The 26,417-nt window shown below is 41.4% G+C and overlaps 1 protein-coding gene across 1 annotated transcript in view; it reads right to left on the reverse strand.

The window, feature by feature from the left end:
• Nucleotides 1–22,922, reverse strand: part of PPP2R2B (protein phosphatase 2 regulatory subunit Bbeta) — a 512,720-nt gene extending 489,798 nt beyond the window's left edge. Inside the window, exons 1-2 of the mRNA XM_043913169.1 lie at nt 22,757–22,922; nt 22,560–22,637 (exon numbers count right to left, since the gene is read on the reverse strand). Coding sequence (XP_043769104.1) covers nt 22,560–22,609 — 50 coding nt within the window. The 5' untranslated portion in view covers nt 22,610–22,637; nt 22,757–22,922. The remainder of the gene's footprint in view (nt 1–22,559; nt 22,638–22,756) is intronic.
• Between the last annotated feature and the right edge of the window lie 3,495 nt (nt 22,923–26,417).

Here is a 26,417-nt window from a genome sequence, read left to right on the forward strand (position 1 = left end):
GAGTGTGTGCGTGCTAAGCCGCATCAGTCATGTTGGACTCTGCGACCCCTTGGACTGTGCCTGCCAGGCTGTCTGTGGGATTTTCCAGGCAAGAATATTGGAGTGGGTAGCCATTTCCTTCTCCAGGGAATCTTCCTGATCCAGGGATTGAATCCAAGTCTCTTATGTCTCCTGCACTGGCAGGCAAAGTGGTGGTGGGGGGGGACGAATAAGGCACAGAGCATAAAGATATGAAAAATACAAATATATTAAAAATTACAGAAAGGCCACAATACAGTAACAGATAAAGTGCAAAGCAGGAAACTCTCATACTTAATTGGGACATGGAGTCAGATTCCAAGAAGACTTCCTAGAGGTGGTGGCATTTGAGATAGCCTTTAGAGGACGGGGAGAAGCTGAATCTGTAGAGATGTGAGTGGTAAGAACATTCTGATAGGCAGCAATAGTTAGAGCAATAGTTTGAAGACAAGGAACCTCAAGAATTGTAGAGGGGAATAATGAGTGCTTCTATTAGTCATTCTATTGTAAGACATTTCTTAATGCTACTTTATGAACATGAAAATACTAATATCACAGTAAAAATTTCAGTATATATTCACAACTCAAATTCACTCTTTCCCCTATTTACTGTAAATCAATGGAATTATAAAATATGCTTTAAATTTATAAAGACTCCAGCTTCTAAGCTGGGTCTGTACACTCACTGGCTTCCATTCGGAAACAGGGGACTTCAACCTCCCTTATCCAAGCTGGATAAAGAACAAACCAGTTATTCAGTCTGTGTAATGTCTTAAAGCCTTTGTAAGAAGAAAGCATTCCAATGTAAATCCAGGATGTGTTTCCAGTTCCTCAAAAGGAATTGCCTTGTCTGCTTTTCTCCTGTACAGTTCTGGGTTTTAATTAAACCATGAACAGTAGGAAAAGCAATAATATGCTAAGATAAAAACAACCTATTTCATAAGGATTTCTCTGACGACAATGTCCATTTTGGCTGCACGCCCCAGTACTCAGCAGCCCTATTTCCCTTTGGTCAGATAAGAACGTTAGAGGATTTTAAGGCAACCGGCACATGAAGCTGGGGGTAAGACAGTTTTCTGACCTTTAGGCCACCCTTTACAAGAAAAGGCGTTTGAGTGATCAGGCTTAATGCCTTCTCTGGAAAACACTTTTAATCCAAGTTTTCCCTTGATTCTGAGAGGCCATAATAGTAAATCTTTCAGGAGGTAGCAGGGGAGAGAATGTTCCATTTGTTGCTCTTGAGGCACGGACCAAGACTTGCTCATTCAGCCAAGACTTCCCCTGAGAGTCCTCATTGCACATGCAGCCTGTGAGGAGCTCTGTTTGGCCTGCAGAGTATTTTATATTTTAATTCAAACTTCATGCCTTTAAATGGGCTGTTCACCCACAAGTCTCTCTGCCTCTGTGGAGATTTACACTTTTCTGGTCCTCTCTGTTTCTGTCTATAAGCTTTGCTTTCCAGCAGGGATCCTCAGCTTCAGCACTATTGTCATTTGGGGCTGGATAATTCTTTGCTGGTGGTGGCAGAGAGGTTGGGGGTGCAGGGCCTGAAGGATGGGGGAGGAGGTCTATGCTGTGCGTTGTAGGTTTAGTAGCACCCCCTACCTACTAGATGCCAGTATTGAGCCTTCCCCACCTTTTTGATTGTTGTGACAATTAAAAAAAAAATTGTTTTCAGATACTGCTGAATATCCCCATGAAGGGCAACCCCTCCTCCCAAACCCACCCCTGCAATGAGAATCCCTGCTTTATAGCAACATGGTTTCAGAGAGCAGGTCTGGGGTATGGTCTCATTAATTGCACATCAGGCAGCATAATGTGGGTAAGTAGTATGTTGATTAGAAGTAAGGAGAACTGAGCTCTAACTGGACTTCAGGTCTCAGTCCTCGCCTCATTCTCACATAGACCTATAAATCCTATTAAACAATATTCATGCATTTTTTCACAGTTTCAAAATATAACTGTTGATGCCATTTAGTCCAGTCTGGGTCTTTAGGCAGCCACTGCTACTGGCACATTGAAAAATGGCACCTTTATTCTGCGATAAATTATTTAAGTTTGAAGGAATCCCATCTACCAATTTGACTGACAGGGTATTGAACTAGTAATGAGAAACCTCACTCTTGCCACTAGGATGAATTTTCTTAGCCTCCTCTGTCTTATTGGACTTTACCAATTTCATGCATCCATTTAGTCAATAACATTTGTTCAGTACCACTATGTGCCAGGCCCTGTGCTGGGCATTAGGGCTGTTTATATAACTTGTAAAGGTAGCAGACATAGTACACATGGCCCTGTCTCCACAGAGGTTATGATCTAGTAGAGGAAACATGCAAGGAGCAAGAAAATTATAAAGCATTTGGGAAGTGCTATGAAATAAAACAGGCTTCCCCGCTGGCTCAGTGGTAAAGAAGCTGCCTGCCAACGCAGGAGACATAGGAGATGCGAGTTCCATCCCTGAGCCGGGAAGAATCCCTGGAGGAGGAAATGGTAACCCATTCCAATATTCTTGCCTGGAGAATCCCATGGACAGAGGAGCCTGGTGGGCTACAGTCCATGGGGTCTCAAAGAGTCTGACACGACTGAGTGACTGAGCACACACACACATCCAGGACCTCTGAGAAGGGCCATCAAGCTGAGAGTTCAGGGTTAGGGAAGGCTTCCTGAGAAAAGTAAAATCAGGGGGAAATCTGAATGATAAGTAGGGGTGCACCAGGGAAAAAGAAGGTGAACAACATTTTTGGCAAAGAGGACAGCATGTGCGGCATGCTGGAGGTGAGGGGATACAGAGCATGCGGGACGTGAAGAAAAACAATGAGTGAGGTTGGAAGTGTTCTGAGAACAGTGGAGCCCACTGAAGGACTTAGGGAGTCAAGTGACATTCGTGCACATGAGAAATATTCAATACTACTGCAGGTACAGGGTGAAGAACAGGCTGGAGGTGATCAAGACAAGGAGGACGGAGAAAACCAAGGAGGGTGCTTCAGCATCCAGAGAAGGAAAGATGGTACCCAAACTGGAACTGTGGCAATGCGGTGGGAGAGATCAAGAGATGTCAGAGACTGTAGCTGAGATAATTTGAAGGAAGGATGACACAGGACCGAGACTACACAAGCAAGTGTGTTTTCAGGGAAGTCAGGAAGACAGAGTCATAGAGGACTCTAAAGTGTGGGTGGGCTTTTGGAGGAAGTGGAGTTGACTAAGGCCATTGCTGATCATAACGAAAAAAATGAAAGAACATTTAAGGGGCTCCTGCTGAGTGCAGGTCCCTGGGCTAACGAATAATAAGCATTATCTCATTTAAGTCTGGCAACATCCCTGGGATACAGGATGTATTATTCTTAGTAAGTGCTCAAAGACACGTAACTGAAAATGATGAAGCCAAGATTCAGACTTGGCTTCCCGCCTCCAGTGTCCACTGTCTGAACCACATATCAGCATTATTAATTCCCTTGAGCTGTTCACTTCTGGGTTTAATTCATAGGTCTTCTGGTCACTAACAAGTTCTAGAGGAATCACTGCCTCACTTAAACTCTTTGAATCTCAGTTTCTTCAGCCAAAATCTGGGTATTAGAAATACCTCCTTCACAGAGTTGGTACAATGATTGTGTGCATGTATGCGTGCTAAGTTGCTTCAGTCATTCCAACTGTTTGCGACCCTGTGGACTTGTAGCCCATCAGGTTCCTCTTTGTCCATGGGATTCTCCAGGCAAGAATACTGAAGTGGGTTGCCACGCCGTTCTCTAGGTATAATGATTAAATTAGCCCTAATAATAATAATGAGAGAGCAAGCATTTATTGATGCTGACTATATTCCATGCTGTATTATGAATACTTTATATGTATTATCTAGTTTCATCTTCACAAGGTCCCTTGAAGTAGCTTCTTGGTCTCTATATTGTAGATGAGGAAACAGAGGCACAGACAGATGAAATGCATACTCTGAGCTAAGTAACTGGGATGTAAACACTCTCGTGCATTTCTGAAGCCTGTGTTCTTCACTGCTGTGTCAAGCTGCCTCTACTAAAAAGTCAGATCTTAGAAAGTACTTGACAGGCCAAGAGCCTAGTATCTGAGAAACTGTACTTCCTTGGTGCTGGATACAATTTCTAATCAACTTAAAATTTTTTATCACATTTCTGATAAGTGCCAGGCACTGCTTTAGACAGACAAAACAGACATGGACCCTGTCTTAATGCCTTTGTTAGGTTTCTGGAAAGTCACTTCTAGTCAGCTGTTTTTCCATTGTCAGGCCACTGCTGTCCAGATGAAGTTGGGACATATCAGTGTTTTATGTGGAAGGTTCAGAGGAGGCTGAGGGACCCGGGCTTCATCAGAAGCTAAATCCAGAGTGCTAAGCCAAACTTCTGAGGTGATTAATCTGACTGTTGCCTAAAAGACCCCGAAGAGACCCTTGGAGGGGCTGCTGACCTCCTTATTCCCATCTTTATGCACCTTTGTGAGGCAAGGAGCCAGTATTTCAGTGTCTAGGTAAAAGAAAACAACTGGCTCACAGAGGAGTCAGAAACATTTATCTCACAGACGTTTGGTGGCCAGATGTCAGGGACCACAGATTCATGGCATTTTTTAACTGGAAAGGATATCAGAGGGCTAATCTAACCTCGTAGTGTGACAGGGGAACCTGAGTGGTGGACACATTCAGGGGTAACTTGGAGATGGAAACTTGTAGCTTTGTTTATGTTTTGTTTTCTTTCTGCACCCCAGCTCCCCCATCTATGCAATGTGGAGATGAGACGTGACCCTCAGCCTCCCTTCACACTACAGTATGGTATGAATTGAAGAGTTCAAATCACAGTTACCTATTTGCTCACAGACATAATATGGACAAATAATGCTTTGATTAGGAGTAATGAGTATTACGGCTTCCCTGGTGGCTCAGATGGTAAAGAATCCACCTGCAATGCGGGAGCCTGGGTTCGATCCCTGGGTTGGGAAGATCCGCTGGAGGAAGGCATGGCAACCCACTCCAGTATTCTTGTCTGGAGAATCCCCATGGACGGAGGAGCCTGGAAGGCTACAATCCATGGGGTGGTGAAGAGTCGGCCACCACTGAGTGACTAAGCACAGCATAGCACAATGAGTATTAACGAATTGCTCATGTTTCTTGATAATATGGAGGCAACTGGCTATCCACAATTGCCTTCCCACTGTTATGGCATTATGTAGGTGGAAACTGAGTCCAGAATCTTCTATAGACCTTTATTGCTCTTCCCAAAGATAAGGTTTGTGTTTGCAACCATGTGTAAGTAATCCTTTTAGTAAACACATGAGACTGTTGAACATTTTAAATTCATGTTGAAAAAAATGTATCAAATTTACCAAATATAAAATATTAAAGAAATAATTATCTGGATGGTGGGATGACAGGTTATTTTTATTTTCTTATAGTCTGTGCTCTCTCATTAGCATAATAGCTTACATTTACTTAGTAATTACTTGGTGTCAGATTCTGTGCTGTATGTGGTTGATTTACTGCTCATGACAAGTCTATAAAGGAGAAAACTACTTACCTGCCCCCTGCCTCATTTTACAGAGGAGAAAAGTAAAATTCAGTCAAAAAAGCTTATGTAACTTATTTAAAGGGACATAGAATGTGGTGCCACTGGGATTGAAACCCAGGCTATCTGTTTAGAGTTCATGCTTTTAACTCTGGTAAATCCATTCTTCCTGATTCCTCAAGTCTGGATTAGAGATACTGAGTATCATTTTATTTGAAAAGAAATACAACTATTGAGTTGGCCAAAAAGTTTGTTTGAGTTTTTCTGTGAGATCTAATGGAAAAACCCAAATGAACCTTTTGGCCAACCCAATATTTAAAATCCCAACAGTACATGAACCATGAACTTCCAGATGTTGAAGGTGGATTTAGAAAAGGCAGAGGAACCAGAGATCAAATTGCCAACATCCGCTGGATCATCAAACAAGCAAGAGAGTTCCAGAAAAACATCTACTTCTGCTTTACTGACTACGCCAAAGCCTTTGACTGTGTGGATCACAACAAACTGTGGAAAATTCTTCAAGATATGGGAATACCAGACCACCTGACCTGCCTCTTGAGAAATCTGTATGCAGGTCAAGAAGCAACAGTTAGAACTGGACAAGGAACAACAAACTGGTTCCAAATCCAGAAAGAAGTACATCAAGGCTGTACATTGTCACCTTGCTTATTTAACTTATATGCAAAATACATCATACGAAATGCCAGGCTGAATGAAGCACAAGATGGAATCAAGACTGCCAGGAGAAATATCAATAACTTCAGATATGCAGATGACATCACCTTTTGGCAGAAAGTGAAGAACTACAGAGCCTCTTGATGAAAGTGAAAGAGGACAGTGAAAAAGTTGGCTTAAAGGTCAACATTCAGAAAACTAAGATCATGGCATCCAGTCCCATTGCTTCATAGCAAATAGATGGGGAAACAATGGAAACAGTGAGAGACTTTATTTTTTTTGGACTCCAAAATCACTGTAGATGGTGACTGCGGCCATGAAATTAAAAGGTGCTTGCTCCTTGGAAGAAAAGTTATGATCAACCATGCAGCATATTAAAAAGCAGGGACATTACTTTGCCAACAAAGGTCCATCTAGTCAAAGCTGTGTTTTTTCCAGTAGTCATGTATGGATGTGAGAATTGGACTATAAAGAAAGCTGAGCACCAAAGAATTGATGCTTTTGAACTGTGGTGTTGGAGAAGATTCTTGAGAGTCCCTTGGACTGAGAGATCAAACCAGTCAATCCTAAAGGAAATCAGTCCTGAATATTCATTGGAAAGACTGATGCTGAAGCTGAAACTCCAATACTTTGGCCACCTGATACAAAGAACTGACTCATTGCAAAAGACCCTGATGCTGGGAAAGATTGAAAGCAGGAGGAAAGGGGGATGACAGAGGATAAGAAGGTTGGATGGCATCACCGACTCAATGGACATGAATCTGAGCTGGTGAGCTGCAGTCAGGCCATGGGGTCACAAAGAGTCGGACACGACTAAGTGATTGAACTGAATTGAATATTTAAAAAGTTAAAGCTGACTGGTATTTTGCTATTGCTGTTTGTTTTTTATTTGCATGGGGAAAATAAAGTTTGTGAATTACTTTTTCAGTTTTAGCTTCATGAATTGGTTTAAGGTGCTATTAAATAACAATATTTTGTAAAGACAGCTTATCTTTAGAAAGTTGCAAATCACTTATTGAAACACATTCTCAGATACATCTCATGAGAAGCTGTACTTTACATCAATCATAGACTAATAAAAAGGAAGAATGTAAATTCTCACGCATGTGTAAATGGTAAGCTGTAGAAAATTATCATCCATTTTCCTTAGAAAATAGGCACATGGTATCAATATTTGGAAATCATTATTGCTTGAATAGTGTTTGCATAGACCTGTCAGCATTGAAATTGCCTGATATATTTGATGAATGGTATAGAGTAGGCTCACACCAAGAATTGACTTGTGCCATAATGTGGGAAAAGGTTGTTTTAAACCGTGATCAGAAGAATCACTCCTGAAAAACAGGTAATCATGATTATTAAAGAGCTGACAAATGTTCGGAAATGCCCAGCATGGTAAAGAGTAAAATTTTAAAAAAATAGATCCCTCCATTCCCTGAACTATATATAAACAAAGGATGCCTCAGTTCTGTGGACTCCCCAATTAAAGTGATCTCAACAATGCCTTGAAAGTAAAATTCTAGGCACTGACTAAAATTAAATTTTACTCTTTCCTACTGTGAACTACTCCTGTCCTTAGCAAAGAGTCCACAGTGAGCTCCAGACCACATGTAACGTTGAATTCTGAGAGGTGAGTATGCAGACCTCGGGGTTGAATGCAAAACAAAACAAGCACATGACAAAAAAGCCTGAGTTTGAGATGAGATTTAACTTTCTCAATACAACTTTAGGGAAAGTTCCATTACTGAAGTTCTCCATTGGGATGAAACGCTCTAGGCTTTGTTGGAAGGTCAAATGGCCAATTCTCCATTTTATTACTAGTTCTAAAAACATCAGGGTACTCCCATACTTAAAAACCTCCAATGGCTGTAACAGCCAGAAAAGGACACAAAGTAATTGCCATGAATTTCAAGGCCTCGCCTGAACCTGCTGCTGCTTCCCTCACGACCTCATTCTTTCCCCACCCACCACTCCCATCATTCTGGTCTTCCTCCTGGTCATACTAAGTTTGCTTCTGCCTCAGGACCTTTGCACTTACTGTTCCCTGGGTCAACACAGTTTTCCAACACTTCTTTTGAACCTGGCTTCTGCTCATTATTTGGGTCTCACCTCTTTAAAAAAAAAAGCTTCACAGAACCACAGAATCTCACAGAACCATGAGAGGTAGTGTTCCCCATCACCTCATGCAACCACAACCCCAGTACCACATTTTATATTCTTTATAGCTTGTCAACATCTGAAATTACCTTGTGCTTCCAAAAGCTTGCTTTATTCATTGTCTTTCTCACTCACTACAGTGAAAGCGCCATAACACAAAAGATCTTGGTTATTTCAAGTACTGCTGTATTTTCAACAGCTAGTACCCAATATTTACCAAACAAGTAGCTGAGTGAAATTAAATATTCTTACCCCTAATCATACTATTATAAAGGTATCTACATTCTTCTTCTTTTTTTTTTAAAAGAAGCTCTACCTAATAAATTAAAAATAAACACTGAAGAAAAAGCCATAATGCTTCCTTGAAACCTTGAGCACAAAACCACATACCACTCCACAGTGTCCATATGCTTAATTATTTATTCTCAGCTTTTAAATTCCATTGACAAATAACACAGGGAATAAGCTGGCATGATGATGAGCCTGCTTAATTAGTAACACAAGAAGAAAACAAAAGGCAAGTTGGCGTCTCATACATCCAGATACCAGCTTTAAGGAAGTCAGCCTACAGTAGCTTGGCCTTTGGATTTACTGGAGCCCAAAGTGTCTAAACTCCGGGAGTTGGTGACAGGGAGGCCTGGTGTGCTGCAATCCATGGGGTTGCAAAGAGTGGGACACGACTGAGTGACTGAACTGAATTGCATGTTATACAAAGAACTAGCCAATGAATTTCTACCCTTTGCCCAGTGGTGACACTGGTAGTAAAGAACACGCCTGCCAGTGCAGGAGCCATAAGAGACACAGGTTTGATCCCTGGGTCAGGAAGATCCCCTGGAGGAGGGCATGGCAACCCAATCCAGTATTCTTGCCCGGAGAATCCCATGGACAGAGGACTCTTGCCAGCTACAGTCCATGACGTTGCAAAGAGTCAGACATGACTGAAGCAATTCAGCACGCATTCAGCAACAGAATTCATCTGCCTCTGCTTCCTGTAGTTGACATGGTTCCTGCTGGAAAGCCCAGATTTTATCATAGTATCTTCTACTTGGAGATGATCATGCTGTTTCAAGTTCCTGTGCAAGCCTGATCTGTGTAGGACAGCTAGGCTAATCCCATTCTCCTTGTTAATGTTGGTTGAGAAGTGGGTATATGACTCAGACTGAGGCCAAAGGGCCATTATAAGAAACTGTTAGGGACACTGCAAAGGAATTGTAAAAAACAAAACAAAACAAAAAACCCACAACAATGTCTTTACACCAGAATTTGTTGTGTTTGAGTGTGATGCCCTAAATGGACTGCAGTTGTCTTGAGACAAAGCTGACATTCTAAGAGCAGTAAAGCAGGGAGATGGAGAGAATCTGAGTCCTGCATGCTATACTCCAGCCAGGGAATTAATCAGCTCTGGGGGACACGTGCCTCATGGCTTATCTTGTGAAAAATGGACATGACATTGACCTAAGCTCAACTGTGCTCTTTGCTTCTGACCTTAGCACCTTACCATTTATTGTTGACCTGCTATTTACATGAGCATTTTGTGACTAGTAGTTCTCTACCTCATTCAAGCAGAAGTTCAGGTCTATAAAATGGTCTCTAAGGCCCCTACTTGCACTTGCTTTTCCTTATCTCTGTCTTCACCTCCCACAACTTCTCCCTTTGGTCATTCAACTCCAGCCCCACTACTCTAAAGCCTTTGCCTGTGTGGATCACAACAAACCGTGGAAAATTCTTAAAGAGATGGGAATACCAGACCACCTGACCTGCCTCCTGAGAAACCTGTATGCAGGTCAAGAAGCAGCAGTTAGGACATGGAAAAATGGACTGGCTCAAAATTAGGAAAGGAGTACATCAAGACTGTATATTATCACCTTGCTTATTTAACTTATATGCAGAGTACATCATGTGAAATTCTCGGGCTGGATGAAGCACAAGCTGGAATCAAGATTTCCAGGAGAAATATCAATAACCTCAGATATGCAGATGACATCACCCTTATAAAGTGAAGAGGCACTAAAGAGCCTCTTGATGAAAGTGAAAGAGGAGAGTGAAAAAGCTGGCTTAACACTCAACATTCAGAAAACTAAGATCATGGCATCTGGTCCCATCACTTAATGCAAACAGATGGGGAAAAAAATTGGAAACCGTCAGGCTTTATTTTCTTGGACTCCAAAATCACTGCCAATGGTGACTGCAGCCATGAAATTAAAAGACGCTTGTTCCTTGGAAGAAAAGTTATGACCAACCTAGACAGCATATTAAAAAAGCAGAGATATCACCTTGCTGACAAAGATCCATGTAGTCAAAGCTATGGTTTTTCCAGTAGTCATATACGAATGTAAGAGTTGGACTATAAAGTCTGAACTCTGAAGAACTGATGCTTTTGACTTGTGGTGGCTGGAGAAGACTCTTGAGAGTCTCTTGCACTGCAAGGAGATCCAACCAGTCCATCTTAAGGGAAATCAACCCTAAATATTCATTGGAAGGACTGATGCTGAAGCTGAAACTCCAATACTTTGACCACCTGATGTGAAGAACTGACTCATTGGAAAAGACCCTGATGCTGGGAAAGAGTGAAAGCAGGATGAGAAGAGGGTGACAGAGGATGAGATGGTTGGATAGCATCAATGACTCATTAGTTTGAGCAAACTCCAGGAGATGGTGAGGGACAGGGAAGCCTGGTGTGCTACCATCCATGGGGTCACAGAGAGTCGGACACGACTGAACGACTCAACAACAACAAAGCCACATGTCTAGTCCCTGAACATAACAGACAAGTTCTTGCCTCAGGACATTTATACTGACCATTACCTCTGTCTGGAACTTGCTTCTGCAGACATCCACATGACTTGCTCTCTTACCTTCTTCATCTCATTGCCAAAATGTTACCTTTTGCATGACTTCTTGATCATCCTATTTAAAAGTGAACACCCACATCCCTAGACCCTCCGTTGTTCTACTTTCCGCAATTGCACTTATAACTTTATAGCTTATATTCCACTTACTTTATCTATTGTCTACCCCTTCTGCTACTGAATCTCCAAGGCCTAGAATGCCTATAACTCAGAAGGTACTGAGTAGGTATACAGGAACTAAAGAGGAGGTAATAACTCTTTCACTGTTCCATAAGTTTTGAGATGAATTTTCCTGTTGTAGGGAAACTCATCTTGAGGGAAGAATTTCCCTTGAGCTGCCATATGACCAGTGCCCTGAATTCTCAAGACTGTCAACCATGTTTTAAATTCACAGTTAGCGCTTCTAGAACACAGTACTCCCAACCCCAAAGCCACTATCAATCTATATTGTGTATACTGGGCAATCTATATTGCTCAATCTATATTGAGCAGAAGAAAAATCGCTGGTATAGGATTCAAAAGTTTACTTTCTGGTCTCTAGGAGACCATGGACAATTTAAAATTTATTTCTATCTGTCTTAATCTTTTCATCTCTATGAGGAATAATCTATCTACTATCAGTAATATCTATACTATCTCTTTTATCTCTGTAATATGAGATTATAAAACCTACTCTAGTTATTTCCCATGGGGATTTTAAGAAATAAATAACTCATACATGTTAAAAGCAGAAAAGTGCTATGTGTATAAATGATGAATTATTTCAAATGAGCTATTTCATTCCCCTGTAAACATTCATTAGTGTTGCATTAATGGTAACCATGATTTTTTTTTTTTTTTTGCTTTGTTGATATTTATTACTTGCTGAAGGCCCTATTCATTAAGCAGTCACTGAGCCCCTTCTTGGTACCAGACTATTTTCCAGGGATGCACTATCACCACGGTTAAGAACACAAACTCTGAGGTCAGACAGGTGTGCTACTGGAGTAGGTTATTAAACTTTTTGTTGTTGTTTAGTTGCTAAGTTGTGCCCAACTCCAACTCTTTGCAACCCTATGGACTATAGCCCACCAGGCTCCTCTGTCCATGCGATTTCCCAGGCAAGAATACTGGAGTGGGTTGCCATTTCCTTCTCCAGGGGATCTTCCTGACCCAGAGATCGAATCTGTGTCTCCAGCCTTGGCAGGTGGATTCTGTACCACTGAGCCACCAGGGAAGCTCCAGATCATTAAATTTTCAGAGTCTCAATTTCCTTCACTCTAAAACGAGATTAAATGGCCTTGTAACTTATTGTTGTGGCAAAAATGAAATGAGATAGTATATTTAAAGTTATTATAGAACCTGGCCCAGTGATGTCTGATTAAATAGAACTATCATTATTATTACTCTACTGTGGCCAAGAATTGTGCAGTACTTTTCAAGATCTTGTCAACAAAGCTTCAGGGGTGGGGACTGTAGCCCTCCAGGCTCCTCTGTCCATGGAATTCTCCAGGAAAGAATACTGGAATGGGTAGCCATTCACTTCTCCAAGCGACCTTCCTGACCCCGGAATTGAACCTGGGTCTCCTGCATTGCAGGCAGATCCTTTACTGTCTGAGCCACTAGGAAAGCCTAAATAAGCCTAAATAAAACTTGGGTCTATGTGTTTAAAAAGCCTGGCTAGTTCCTATTCCTTTCTTTGATCCAAGATTGGCTGGCAGTTACCATAGCAACCCTCCCCTGCCACCCTCTGCCACTTCACAGTGGGTTGAACTAGGTGGCTTACTATTTCTCTAGTCCATTCCACACTCACCCGGATTGCAATTGACAACCACTTGTTGCTATCCCTCAGGAGAGTGTAAATGGCTCACAGGATGGAAGCAATGGGGTCTTGTTCCCCCAGTTGGTACCTGACACATAGTGTTCAGTTCAGTTCAGCCACTCAGACATGTCTGACTCTTTGCAACTCCATGGACTCCAGGCCTCCCTGTCCATCACCAACTCCTGGAGTTTTCTCAAACTCATGTCCATTGAGTTGGTGATGCCATCCAACCATCTAATCCTCTGTCGTCCCCTTCTCTTTCTGCCTTCAATCTTTCCCAGCATCAGGGTCTTTTCAAATGAGTCAGTTCTTCGTATCAGGCAACCAAAGTATTGGAGTTTCGGCTTCACCATCAGTCCTTCCAATTAATATTCAGGACTGATTTCCTTTAGGATGGACTGACTGAATCTCCCTGCAGTCCAAGGGACTCTTGAGAGCCTTCTCCAACACCACCCTTATGGCAGAAAGAGAAGAACTAAAGAGCCTCTTGATGAAAGTGAAAGAGGAGAGTGAAAAAGTTGGCTTAAAACTCAACATTCAGAAAACTGAGATCATGGTATCTGGTCATATCACTTCATGGCAAATAGATGGGGAAACAGTGACAGACTTTATTTTTCTGGGCTCCAAAATCGCTGCAGATGGTGACTGCAGCCATGAAATTAAAAGACACTTGCTCCTTGGAAGAAAAGCTATGATCAACATAGGCAACACGTTAAAAAGCAGAGACATTACTTTGCCAACAAAGGTTCATCTAGTCAAAGCTGTGGTTTTTCCAGTAGTCATGTATGGATGTGACATTTGGACTATAAAGAAAGCTGGGCGCTAAAGAATTGTGCTTTTGAACTGTGGTGTTGGAGAAGACAAATAGTAGGTGCTCCATAAATATTTGCTGAGGAAACACATTCAAAGTGACTGACATCTGGGCAGGGGTGAAATGGACAGCCATGGAGCTTTTTCTCTTTCTTGGCTCAGAAAGGTTTCGTTACCTAATGCTTACAGAGACAACAGGATGTCTGACTTCAGTGCTGTGCAGAGGATCTGCTTCCCTTCCCCCACAGAGCACTGCAAGCTTCCTGCGAGTCCACTTCTCACCAAGGCACCCTCGGAGCATGGCAAACCCACAGCTCTCTTGCAAAAAGACATCCTCCATCAGAGTGGAGAAAAATGCTTTCATCTCATGTCAACTTGTTCACAATCAGACCAATTTTGCTTCCAGCGGATTGGAGCCCAGTTCAAAGTACAGTTGTGTAGGAAATCCCTTTGTAGATGACTGGATGCAGAGAGGAGATTCCGGGCTGACTTTTGACTCACAGAAGAGAGGTTCTTACTTCCTTCAGTGCCTGGGGCAGAGAACTGGGCTGCACAGTAACCTTGTATTTATTGGCACTCTGACTTCCCTTAAAAAGCATTCAAAATACGCTCACATATGCTATCTGCTCTGCTCTCACAATAGCCCCCTGATGTCAGGAAAGAACAAACAGAATTTCTCAGTGTGTCTCTTGTATAGTTTAGTGTTAGTCACTCAGTTGTGTCTGACTCTGCGACCCCATGCAACCCCATGGACTGCAGCCTGCCAGGCTCCTCTGTCCATGGGATTTCCCAGTCAAGAATACTGGAGTGGGTAGCCATCCCCTTCTCCAGGGGATCTTCCCTGATGCAGGGATTGAACCGGGGTCTCCTGCATTACAAGCAGGAAAGACCTATGGTAAAGTTATTTGGGATGCCTGTGAAATGTGCAAGGTTTTTAATGGCATCTCAGACATTCTGAACCAGAATCGGTAAGGGTAGGACCTTGAAATATGCATTTGAACACCGTCCTCAGGTGATTCATATGGGCTTCCCATGTGGCTCAGTGGTAAAGAATCTGCCTGTCGATGCGGGAGATGCGAGTTTGATCCCTGGGTCAAGAAGATTCTCTGGAGGAGGAAATGGCAATCCACTCCAATATTCTTGCCTGAAGAATTCCAAGGACAGAGGAGCCTGGTGGGGTTCGTGGGCTCACAGAGTCAGACATGACAGCATGCAAGCATGCAAGCACGTCAGGTGATTCGTATGCACAATAATATTTGAAAATCATTCAGTGACCTAAGGTCACTAACTGGGTAGCTTTACCCAGCCTAAAGTTAAAGATAACTGACTTCAAATTACAGCTTGATTCATAACCCTATATTGGTGGCTTGAGGTTGTTGAACCAGAAAGTGTCTGTCCCAAAACAAGAGTTCTCCTTCCCCAAAGTAGAGGTTTTTATCATAGATGCCACTGCATACATCCAGAAGTGGGAGAAGCGAGGCCAGCAAGGCTCTATTTTACATCATTCAGGCTAAGATCTGTGAGGTAACATAACAATCACCCTGTGCCGTTTATGTGGCATAAACATTTAAGAAAGGTTATCTGTCAATCACAGGCTTCTTTCCATAAAACGAGAGGGTCAAAGTCTTTACACTGCTTTGAGATAACCCAATCAGTCTTTATCTTTCTGGGTGACAGCAGAGAGTCATGATGACTGAAGGGAACCTGAAAAATCATTCCTACGATCCGCACATTTCTCAAACATCAAAGTAAAGATCTGACATTCTTGCAAATGTTCTAGGTAGAGGAGTCCTGTTTTGTTAGAAAGGTCCTCACTATCATCAATTTTTAGTTTAGGGTATATCACGTATATCAGTAGCCAAACTGATATTTTTCTTTCATTAGGCAACTAACACACTAGTAAAGTAATGTTCAAAATTCTTCAAGACAGGCTTCAGCAATATGTGAACCGTGAACTTTCAGATGTTCAAGCTGGTTTTAGAAAAGGCAGAGGAACCAGAGATCAAATTGCCAACATCCGCTGGATCATCGAAAAAGCAAGAGAGTTCCAGAAAAAAACATCTATTTCTGCTTTATTGACTATTCCAAAGACTTTGACTGTATGGATCACAATAAACTGTGGAAAATTCTTAAAGAGATGGGCATACCAGACCACCTGACCTGCCTCTTGAGAAACCTGTATGCAGGTCAGGAAGCAACAGTTAGAACTGGACATGGAAAAACAGACTGGTTCCGAATAAGAAAAGGAGTACGTCAAGGCTGTATATTGTCACCCTGCTTATTTAACTTATATTCAGAGTACATCATGAGAAACGCTGGGCTGGAAGAAGCACAAGCTGGAATCAAGATTGCCAGGAGAAATGTCAATAACCTCAGATGTGCAGATAACACCACCCTTATGGCCAAAAGTGAAGAAGAACTCAAGAGCCTCTTGATGAAAGTGAAAGAAGAGAGTGAAAAAGCTGGCTTAAAGCTCAACATTCAGAAAACTAAGATCATGGCATCCAGTCCTGTCACTTCACGGCAAATAGATGGGAAAACAGTGGAAACAATGGCTGATTTTATTTTTCTGGGCTCCAAAATCACTGCAGATGGTGACTGCAGCCATGAAATTAAAAGATAGTTGCTCCTTGGAAGAAAAGTTATGACCAACCCAGACAGCATATTAAAAAGCAGAGACATTACTTTGCCAACAAAGGTCCATCTAGTCAAGGTTATGGTTTTTCCAGTAGTCATATATGGATGTGAGAGTTGGACTAGAAAGAAAGCTGAGCGCCAAAGAATTGATGCTTTTGAACTGTGGTGTTGGAGAAGACTCTTGAGAGTCCCTTGGACTGCAAAGAGATCCAACCAGTCCATCCTAAAGGAAATCAGTCTTGGGTGTTCATTGGAAGGACTGATGTTGAAGCTGAAACTCCAATACTTTGGCCACCTGATGCGAAGAGCTGACTCACTAGAAAAGACCCTGAGGCTGGGATAGATTGAGGGCAGGAGAAAGGGATGAGAAAGGATGAGATGGTTGGATGGCATCACCGATTCAATGGACATGAGTTTGAGTAAACTCCGGAAGTTGGTGATGGACAGGGAGGCCTGGTGTGCTGAGGTTCATGGTGTCACAAAGAGTCGGACATGACTGAGTGACTGAACTGAACTGAACTGAAGGCAACTGAATCAGTAGACTGCCTCATCCTTCCCTCTATGACTTGTCTTTTTTGGAAGGGTCAGGAAAGGAGGTTATTGCCATGCAGAAAATCAGAACACAATGTCTATCTCTCATGAATAAGATGAAATAACCTATACTGATAGGTGTTAAAGAATTGTAGAATGAGGAACAAATAAAAAATCCTAGAATTGTAGTGGCAGAAAGAAAATGCCTATATATGACAGCTAAGAAAAAAACCCAAGAAATCCCACCAGATATTTCTGACTTCTCACACACAGACTCATACGCAACATCTCAAGAAATTGTCTCATGTCCAGTGTAGCCTATTTCCAGCATGTAAAGTGTTCCTAGGATGATGTAGTATAAAACTGCATGAGATGAAATCAGGTATTATTAACATATGAAACGTGCATCCTAGGCAAGTCAAACACAAGACTTGCACATGGAGAATCAGAAACTCTGAATCTTCCAAGAACTAAAGTGAATAATGCTTAGACAGCAACCACGAGCAAGAGGGAAAGCTTCAGGTCACAGACAAATTGTTGGGTGACTGCACGTCAAATGATCTGTATGACATACGTGGTCTCCTCCAGCTCTGGTTCCAAATATCATCTAGTTGCTGATGCCACCCTGCCTCCCAGCTCCATCTCCCATTCCCTCTCCAAAGAGCCACATTCACATACAATTTCCTTCTTAGTATCTACCCCTGAGTGTCTTACAGACATTTCACACTTATGCTCAAAAGGAAGCTCTTGATCTCCTCCAGAAAGGAGTTTAGGACATGCAACCTCAAAGCATGCTACTTTGATATATTGACTCTTGATTATTTTGAGCTGAAGTCATTTGAAAAACAGCACATGTAGGAAGAGGCTTTCTCTGAATTCTCTTTATCTACCTTAAGAAAGATTCTCCAAAAGGAACTCATGGTCACATTATAAGTCCCCTCCCTGGGAATCTTGTCAACCAGAGAAGATTGACTTATCACAGATAGACTTATTACAGGAGAGAAGATTAGGGGACACCACTGTTCAGAAACTTTGTCACCAAGTCTCATCTCTTTCATCTTTTCTTCTAAGAAATCATTCGTCTTTCCTAAAAATCATTCATTCTCCTCTAAGAGGCCTACATCCTTTCCCCCTCCCCTGTTAAGATGGTATTTGTTGTTCAGTCGCTAAGTTGTGTCTGACTCTTTGTGACCCCATGGACTGTAGCATGCCAGGCTCCTCTATCCTTCACTATGAAGACAGTATATAAAACATGATCCTTCATGGATCTGATGGCAAAGGGGCTTGCATAACTCAGTGAAGCTATAAGCCATGCTGTGCAGAGCTACCCAAGACGGGTCCTAGTGGAGAGTTTTGACAAAACGCGGTCCACTGGAGGAGGGAATGGCAAACCACTCCAATATTCTTGCCACGAGAACCCCATGAACAGTATGATAAGGCAATAAGATGGTAGGTAAACTTTCAAATCTCACTGCCTTTTTAGTATTCACTTTTTTTACCTGGGTTGCCTCCATGCTCATAGTCAAAGTTCATGCATCTGTATATGTTTTCTCCTGTTGATCTGTCTGTTGCTAGTTTATTTCACAGATGCATGAGCATTAGAGAGGGGTGGAAATCCCCAAACATGCTTCATTTCCACATTTCTCACAGCCTCAATAACTTGTGCCCAGGCTCAAGGCCAAAACCTGGGAGCTCTCTTAATTCCCTACTTTACCTCTCCCTTAAAGTCCACTTTCTTACTCCCAGAATATATACTGAGTCTCTTCCTTTCTCATCGTCTACAACTTCTCCTCACTAATAAAGCCACATTGCCTCTCATCAGAATTCTGATAAGAACTATTTCAATAGTAACCTCAAATACATGAGATTTCAGTCTCTTGTATTCAAAGCACTTTAGTCTTTAACAAAGCACTTTGTCTTTAGCTCACCTTGCCCTTATCATATTTGTTGATGTAATGCCTTATTCTCCTGTACCAATGCCTATTTCCCCTTAAATGGTGCATTCACTGAAAGCTTGGACTATATTTATCTTTATAACACTTTCACTTTCTGGGGTGGTGCCTTAGGTCTAATGAGTGCTCACTAAATTTATTGTTGGACTTATAGTTCAGTTCAGTCACTCAGTCATAACCAACTCATGGACTGCAGCATGCCAGGCTTCCCTGTCCATCATCAATTCCTGGAGCCTACTCAAACTTCTGTCCATCGAGTTGGTGATGCCATCCAACCATCTTATCCTCTGTCATCCCCTTCTTCTCCCACCTTCAATCTTTCCCAGCATCAGGGTCTTTTCCAACGAGTCGGTTCTTCACATCAGGTGGCCAAAGTATCAATCATCTAATAGCCTACTAAATAATTTGGAATGTGAAAAAAATTTAGCCTACTAGTTGATACTCATGATATACATTTAATTAAATCAGCAGTAACAGTGCCAAGCTGAGCCATATTGATCTTTGAAAAATAAATTAGTAATACTGATCGTTTCTTTATTAAGCATTTTGATATTTTGTTCATCATGGATTCGTCTCAGTAATTTTGGTTTTTAAAAAATACTGAATTAAAATATCTATCTGTATTTTTGTCACTTTACCTAATCTCAGCCCTGCCTTTATAATACAGTAATAGCAGGTAATGTGATCTGAGCATCTTATAACAACCTAGATTTCATAGTCACCTAGCCCTCACACCATCCTAATTGATACCTATATTATTAGCTTCATTTTGCAGACAAGGGAACTTAAGCACAGGGACATTAAGTGACTTGGCGAAGGTTACCCGCTAGAAAGCAGTAGAAATGGAACAGAAAAATCATTCATAGAAATACATAAAGTGGGAGGGAAATATTATATATTATTTATATGTGGAATCTAAAAATAATACAAATGAATCTATATAAAAATAGATACAAACTAGTATTCATCATTCATAAAATAGATAAACAACAAGGATTTACCTTATAGTACATTATATTTAACAACCTATTATATTCAATATCTTGTAACAACCTATAATGGAAACATAATCTAAAGAAAAGTGTATAACACTGAATCACTTTCTGTGATTAGTTTAAGTACACCTTAAACTAACACAATATTCTAAGTCAATGATACTCAGTTTTTTAAAAAAGGAAACTCATTAAGCAAAAAAAAAAAGCTGAATAATTTTTATTGACTTTGAACAGTGCAGAAAACCAACTTGGATAGAGCAGTCCAATTTTAAAAAACCTAATTTTTAAGAACCTTGATTTTTATTAATTGAAGGTCACTCATTAATTCACTCAACAAATATTCAACTGCCATTGAGGTAGTATTAGTTGGACATGTTAGGGTCCAAACTGATTCTCCTCTTAAAGAGCAATTCTCCATTTTTCCACCACTTTAGAGTGATTTTTTTTAAGACAAAAGTTAAGAGTGATTATCATTCTGCCTCTGACTCTATGATTCCATTAATAGTTAGTTCAAGTGAGTTACAGTACTTACTTATGAGCAGCAGATATTTAAACCCATCTCCTGTTCACCTGCCATGACGATTAAAAGGGCATATGTGAAAAATGCCAATTCCTGGGCCTTATCCCAACCTACAATGTGACAATCTCTGTGTTCACAACAGTGTTTAAAGAGCTGGGCTTGGGATCCTGTAGGCTCCGTTGAAACCCAGCTCACCCGTTGATTAGCTAGGGAGCCTTTGGCAAAGACTTCATTCATTATTTATTTGTTTAGCTTTAATATCTTTATAAGTTAAGTGGGAATAAAAACACCTACCACTTATAAGGTTTTGGTGAGGGTTAAAATTAGAATGAAGGTCTATTTATAATATTTGTAATAATTGCTTACAAATATTGGGTACTCACAAAGTGCAAAGCACTGTGCAAATGCTATGCCTACATTCTTATTCATTTGTTTTAAGCACTTATTAGAGTAAGTCCTCCACTGATTGTACCTTGAGTAGATACTCGTAGTCCTTATAGTAGGTGGGGAGCCAGTCACACAGACAAGATTTAAGTCCAGAGTCTGAGAGTAACGGATAATCTGGAACAAATCATCTAGCCTGGTGATCCCAAAAGCCAGTCCACATCCTCAGAATTATCTGATGAGCTCATTAAAATACACTGTATCACCCTGGTCATTGAAACCCTAAGTCAGTATCCCCAAGGCCTGGAAGTCTCTCTTATTTAAAAAGCACAAGTGATTTGGAATCAAAGCCAAGATTTAAACCAACTGATTAACTTGAGCTTCAGTTTTCTTAAGATTCATAAGGTTAGGGAGTAAGGCATTTTCCCTTCTCTTTTTCCCTAGGGCTTAGGTCAGTGCTGCCATATAGAAGACACAAATATTTTTGATTAGATGAACATAAATTGGCCTACTAAAACCTGCTCTGTCTACTTCATAGGGGCTTTGTAAGAATTGTTTGTAAAGCTTCATTTGACTGTACGTTGAAAAACTAGCAAGTGCTACAGAAAACTATAATTCTACAGATTTAGTCATTAATTAATCTTGGAGTGCTTTCTCTCTTTATCCATAAATTGCTTGGTTTTATGATATCTGCCATTAATTATGTTGTGTTTCTAGAAATGAATTACAGCAAGATTGCAGATTAAAATACCTCCTCCACATTACTCAAAATAATTTTTCTTTAAGCAGTTTTTTACTCAGAATTATAATGCTATAGTATGACCCAAAAGTTTCCATGCACTTATGCATGTTAGTTTCCGTATTCAGGTTCAGCTCTGTCAACTATTCACATCCTCACTCATGGATACTAGTTTTAGACCTGCCTTATACCACACCCGGTATCTATACCTACCATCCATGCAGTATACCCTGCTTCAGGCAATCTTTACTGCATTCTGCCATGACAAGTAAAGCTTTATTTAAAACACCCAGAAGTGCCATTCTAGTTCCTTCCAATTGCCTATCACTAAGCTGTTTTGAAACACAGACATCTTATGGGAAAGTCTTAAAGGTCTCCAAGTTCAGGCTTATAAGGGAGGAAAGTGAAGAGAATTAAATGCAAGTACTTCAGGAGGAGGAAAAGGAATGCATTATCCCAGGTAAAGAACCTGGAATAGGATAATCTCCTGAGAGCCAGAAAGGAAATTATATGCTGATATTGGGAATCAATGTACCCACACTTTGTATTCAAGTCAAATTTGAATTCCTCTTTCTCCCCATATGTTTCAGGTACAGTGGCAAGTCATCTTCAACATGGAATGGAAGGATGAGATGAACGCCTGACCACCTTGAAATGTTTGCTTTGAGAATCCTATAGAACTAACAGCCCATCCTGAAACAAGACTTGCCTGGTTCAGCCTCTCTCTCTGCCAACCAATTTCACTGAAAGTTTGTTTCAGCGCTGCCTCATTAGTGGGAATAAAATAAGCTTCAACAGAAAAAAAAAGGAGGTGGGGTAGAAAGAGATGATTAAATCCATTTCTAGCTCAGAATGCTATTCTGGGATGTGTGGGGACTTACATTCATGGACACAGAGATGAACATTTCAGATCTGGAACCAACTCAAACCCAAAGGAGGCAAGGAAAAGGGGGAGCAGGAGCTTTCTCCTACCTTCTGTGGCTCCAATCTCCACAGTGCCTTTCACCTGGCTGAAGCACCATGGTGTGTCCTGGGTGAGCGCCCCAAGCCCTGAAAGCAACACAAGAGACACTTGGGGTTAGGTGAGGCCCCCCAGTTATCCTGAAAAGACCAACAAGGAAAGAAACACAGAGTGTAATCTATGCACTTCTGAAAGAAGACTTGCACACCAGGTATCATCTCGGGGAGAGGAGAACTTCGTGCTTCCTAGAAGGATGCCCGGTCTGCAAGTATGGCGTCCTGCAGCAAATCACAGCTCTGGCTCCTCCATCTGACTGTGCCAGGACCAGTCTGAGCTGGAGCAACCCGAGCTGTCCCTTCTCGGCCCCTGGCAGTGTCCTGGAGCAGTTACAGCCGGCCTGTGGTCACACCCTGTGTGACTGCCCCTTTTCATGGGAACGCTAAGGCTGGCCATTGTTTTCCCTCCCTGATGGTGGAGGGAGAAAGAGGCAGTTTGTCAGAGGGGAGAGAGGAAAAGAAAGGCAACTTTTTTTTTTTAAGCTGGTCTCACAGCTTGCATGGCTGAATGGCCAGTAAGGGGTCAGATACTCAGAGAACTCCCATCTCTCTTGTTCCCTTCTTGACTGCTTGCCAAAGTCGGAGCTGACTGGAGAGCAGAGGAAAGTGAAACAGGACTGGTGATGGGGGTGGGGGGTGGCTAACACAGGGCTGGGGATTCAGTTCTGACGAATGTGGTGCCTGTTTTGGTCGGTGGGGATTTCTGTTTCAAATTTGAATTGGACCTTTGATAGGGTTAGATTTTCTGACTTACTATGACTTCCAATTCCCCAAAATATACGTATCCAATACTAATGCATATACTTATATATATATTTGTACACACACACACACAACACACATATATATATATTCAAGTCAAAATGGCCCTTTTGATGAACATTTTTGGATGGCAGCAGTGGCAGTCTACTGATCAACAGCACAGATGTCCCTTTCAATTCCACTAGGCTTTACAATTAAGGGGAATACTGCATCATCAAATTTTGGGAGAGTCTATCAATTTAAGAATGATTACATTAGCAGAAAAAAAAATCAAACATTGAAACCAAATTGACCTTTGGAAAACACACAGAGAGCTACGCAGCCACCCTCATCACCCATGACAGACTTTTCCTGGACTCCTACGTGGAAACCCTCGCTCACGTTATCACTTGAGTGGCGTTGTTGCCCATCTGCTTTTCTCACTGTTGCTGACGGCACACTGGGTGGAAGCCGCACAGGGTCATCACACAGAGGATACACTCTGTAGTCAGCTGGGGTTTGTAGTTTGGCTCTGACCCGACACAAGTCCCCAGACATGATGAGTCTGTGTTTTCCATTTTAAAAATGACAGTAATAATACAGTGCCCATCTCTTAGAGTTGTCCATTTTGAAGGCACTAGGCACAGTCAGGCAACTTAATAAAGAATATACTGGTGAAGGACGTGAAAGGTTCACTAGTCAATAAAAAGAAGAAGAACTTAAGCTGAGCAAATTTCAGTTAGTCGCTATGAAGTACATACTGCGCTAAATACTTTAAATGCACTGGCCCGTTCTCACATCTCCTCTCACTACAAGGAGGGTAGTACTAGAACCCCACTTTACAGGTGAAGAACCTGAGACCCAGGAAGTTTTCAGAACTCCTCTGAGACCATAACTAGGACATGGCTGAGCTGGGATTTCCACTCTGGCTGTCTGAATTCCAGTATTCCCTCTTTGCCAAAGTCATCCTACCCATGAAATCCCAATATTCCCAGTGTGCCCAGGTCAGCCTGCCCAGCTAATAGTCAGAGTCCTTAGGCCCAGAGAGGCTACACAGCTTGAACTAAAGTCTCATTTGGAAAGCTGAGCTAGAATACAGTTTCAATATTCTGTCTATATTCTATACCTGTCTCTCCTCTAAGACTACACAGGGCTATAATTCTCAATAAAATTAGCTTCTGGGAGAGAATACAAAAGGCATTTCACAGCAACTATTAGTGTATAGAGAGGCCTCAACCCACAGGCCTATTGCTGATCCTTTTTATGTTTCTGGGGCTTCCCTGGGAGCTCAGCTGGTTGAGAACCCACCTGTAATGTGGATTTCTAGCTTGCATTTCTAGCTCTGGTCTTGGATTTCAACGTTAGGCTTTCTTTGATAAGTTTCTACTCTTCCTTTCTGAGTCACGCTGGTCCTCTCTAAACTGCCAATTCTACTGTTGGGTCTGGACTGCTTCTATCTTTTAGGGAATACCAGTTACAGATAAAGTTCTTCCTGATGTTTGTCCTAGTGCAAGTCCTATACCAGTGAGTCTAACTCCATACTTAGAGTTCTGATTCTAAGTGTAGATTCTGCATCTATTATCATGCAAAAAAAGTGCTTTAAAATAAGCGGACATATATAACTCTGAAACACACACATACAGAGGCAGATTTAAATATGGGCCTCTTTATTTGCAGCAAGATGGATGAACCTAGCGATTACCATACTAAGTGAAGTAAGTCAGAAGAGAAAGACAAATATTAAATGATATCACTTATATGTATAATCTAAACTATGACACAAATGAACCTATCTATAAAACATAGTCAGACATATAGATTTAGAAAACAGACGGGTGGTTGCCTAGGGGGAGGCAGTAGGGGAGGGATGGATTGGGAGTTTGGGATTAACAGAAACAAACCACTGTATATAGGATGGATAAACAACAAGGTTCTACTGTGTAGCACTGAGAATTATATTTAATAACCTGTTAAACCATAATGGAAAAAATAAGAAAAAGAATGTACATATATATACATATATATGTAACTGAATCACTTTGCTATACAGCAGAAATCGACATATTATAAATCTATACTTCAACAATTGTTTTAAAAATACATGGGCCTTTGTATGAGTATTTATTTTCCTTCATGAAATTTTAGCTTTAGATAGAAGCTTGTTTATTGTCAATCAACTTATTTCACACGTGAAAAGACCAAGTCATAGAGAATTCCTAATTTGCTGAGAGTTACAGAGCAAGGGATCATGTGACCAATGTCAGTGACATTTCCAACCATCACCCACAGATATGGTTGCCTAGGCCCACAAGCTCTGTTGATTAGTATGAGAGGTCAAAGCAGCCAATGTTACTGCCAGTTTTCTCATCCAAGGAAGTCTTCAGACCCAGTTTCTATCTTCCACCAAGATCACTGCCTAGTGATGGCATTAGTGATGTAAAGAGTTTGGATTATGTCCTCTCTATCCTAAAAGAGCTAGACAGCAGCTAAAAACACAAATGCCTTGATCAGTTAGGATGGGAAAGGCTGGCTAGCTGTCAGATGCTCAGCAGAGTTGATACATGACCTGAGTCAGTGATCACCTCAGAAATGGCAGGGATGGTGGGACCTGTATAAAAGGGGGCAGCAGCTACTTAGTACCAGCTAATCGCTGCCATGAAGGATTTCAGTCCAGTGTTACTGGATTGCCTGGATTTTGCTTAATTTCCAGAAGAAGCAGGAAATCTGGATTATTATGCATAAACTCAAAATTTTTAAATGTAGTCAATCAATTCAAATTTGAACACTGTGTGTCTGATCCAACACAGGGCAAACACACCACATCTGCGCATTGAGTATGATCTCTATGTCACCAGTTTGCAAACCTCGGGCTAGAATATCTGAACTGAATGACACCTTAGATAGTACCTAGTCTGGCTCTTTCCATTTGACAGATTAGGAAGCAAGACCCCAAGAGGGGAGAGGACTCACAATACAGTAAAGGCACTGTTGTGGACCTAGTACTCTAAGATGGCAGTTTTATTTCTGATACCAGGTTTTCCTTTTACCACCAGGCTCCCTCTCATGGTGATG

This window comes from Cervus elaphus, chromosome 9 (genome assembly GCF_910594005.1).
Source record: "Cervus elaphus chromosome 9, mCerEla1.1, whole genome shotgun sequence".
NCBI classification, from domain to species: domain Eukaryota; kingdom Metazoa; phylum Chordata; class Mammalia; order Artiodactyla; family Cervidae; genus Cervus; species Cervus elaphus.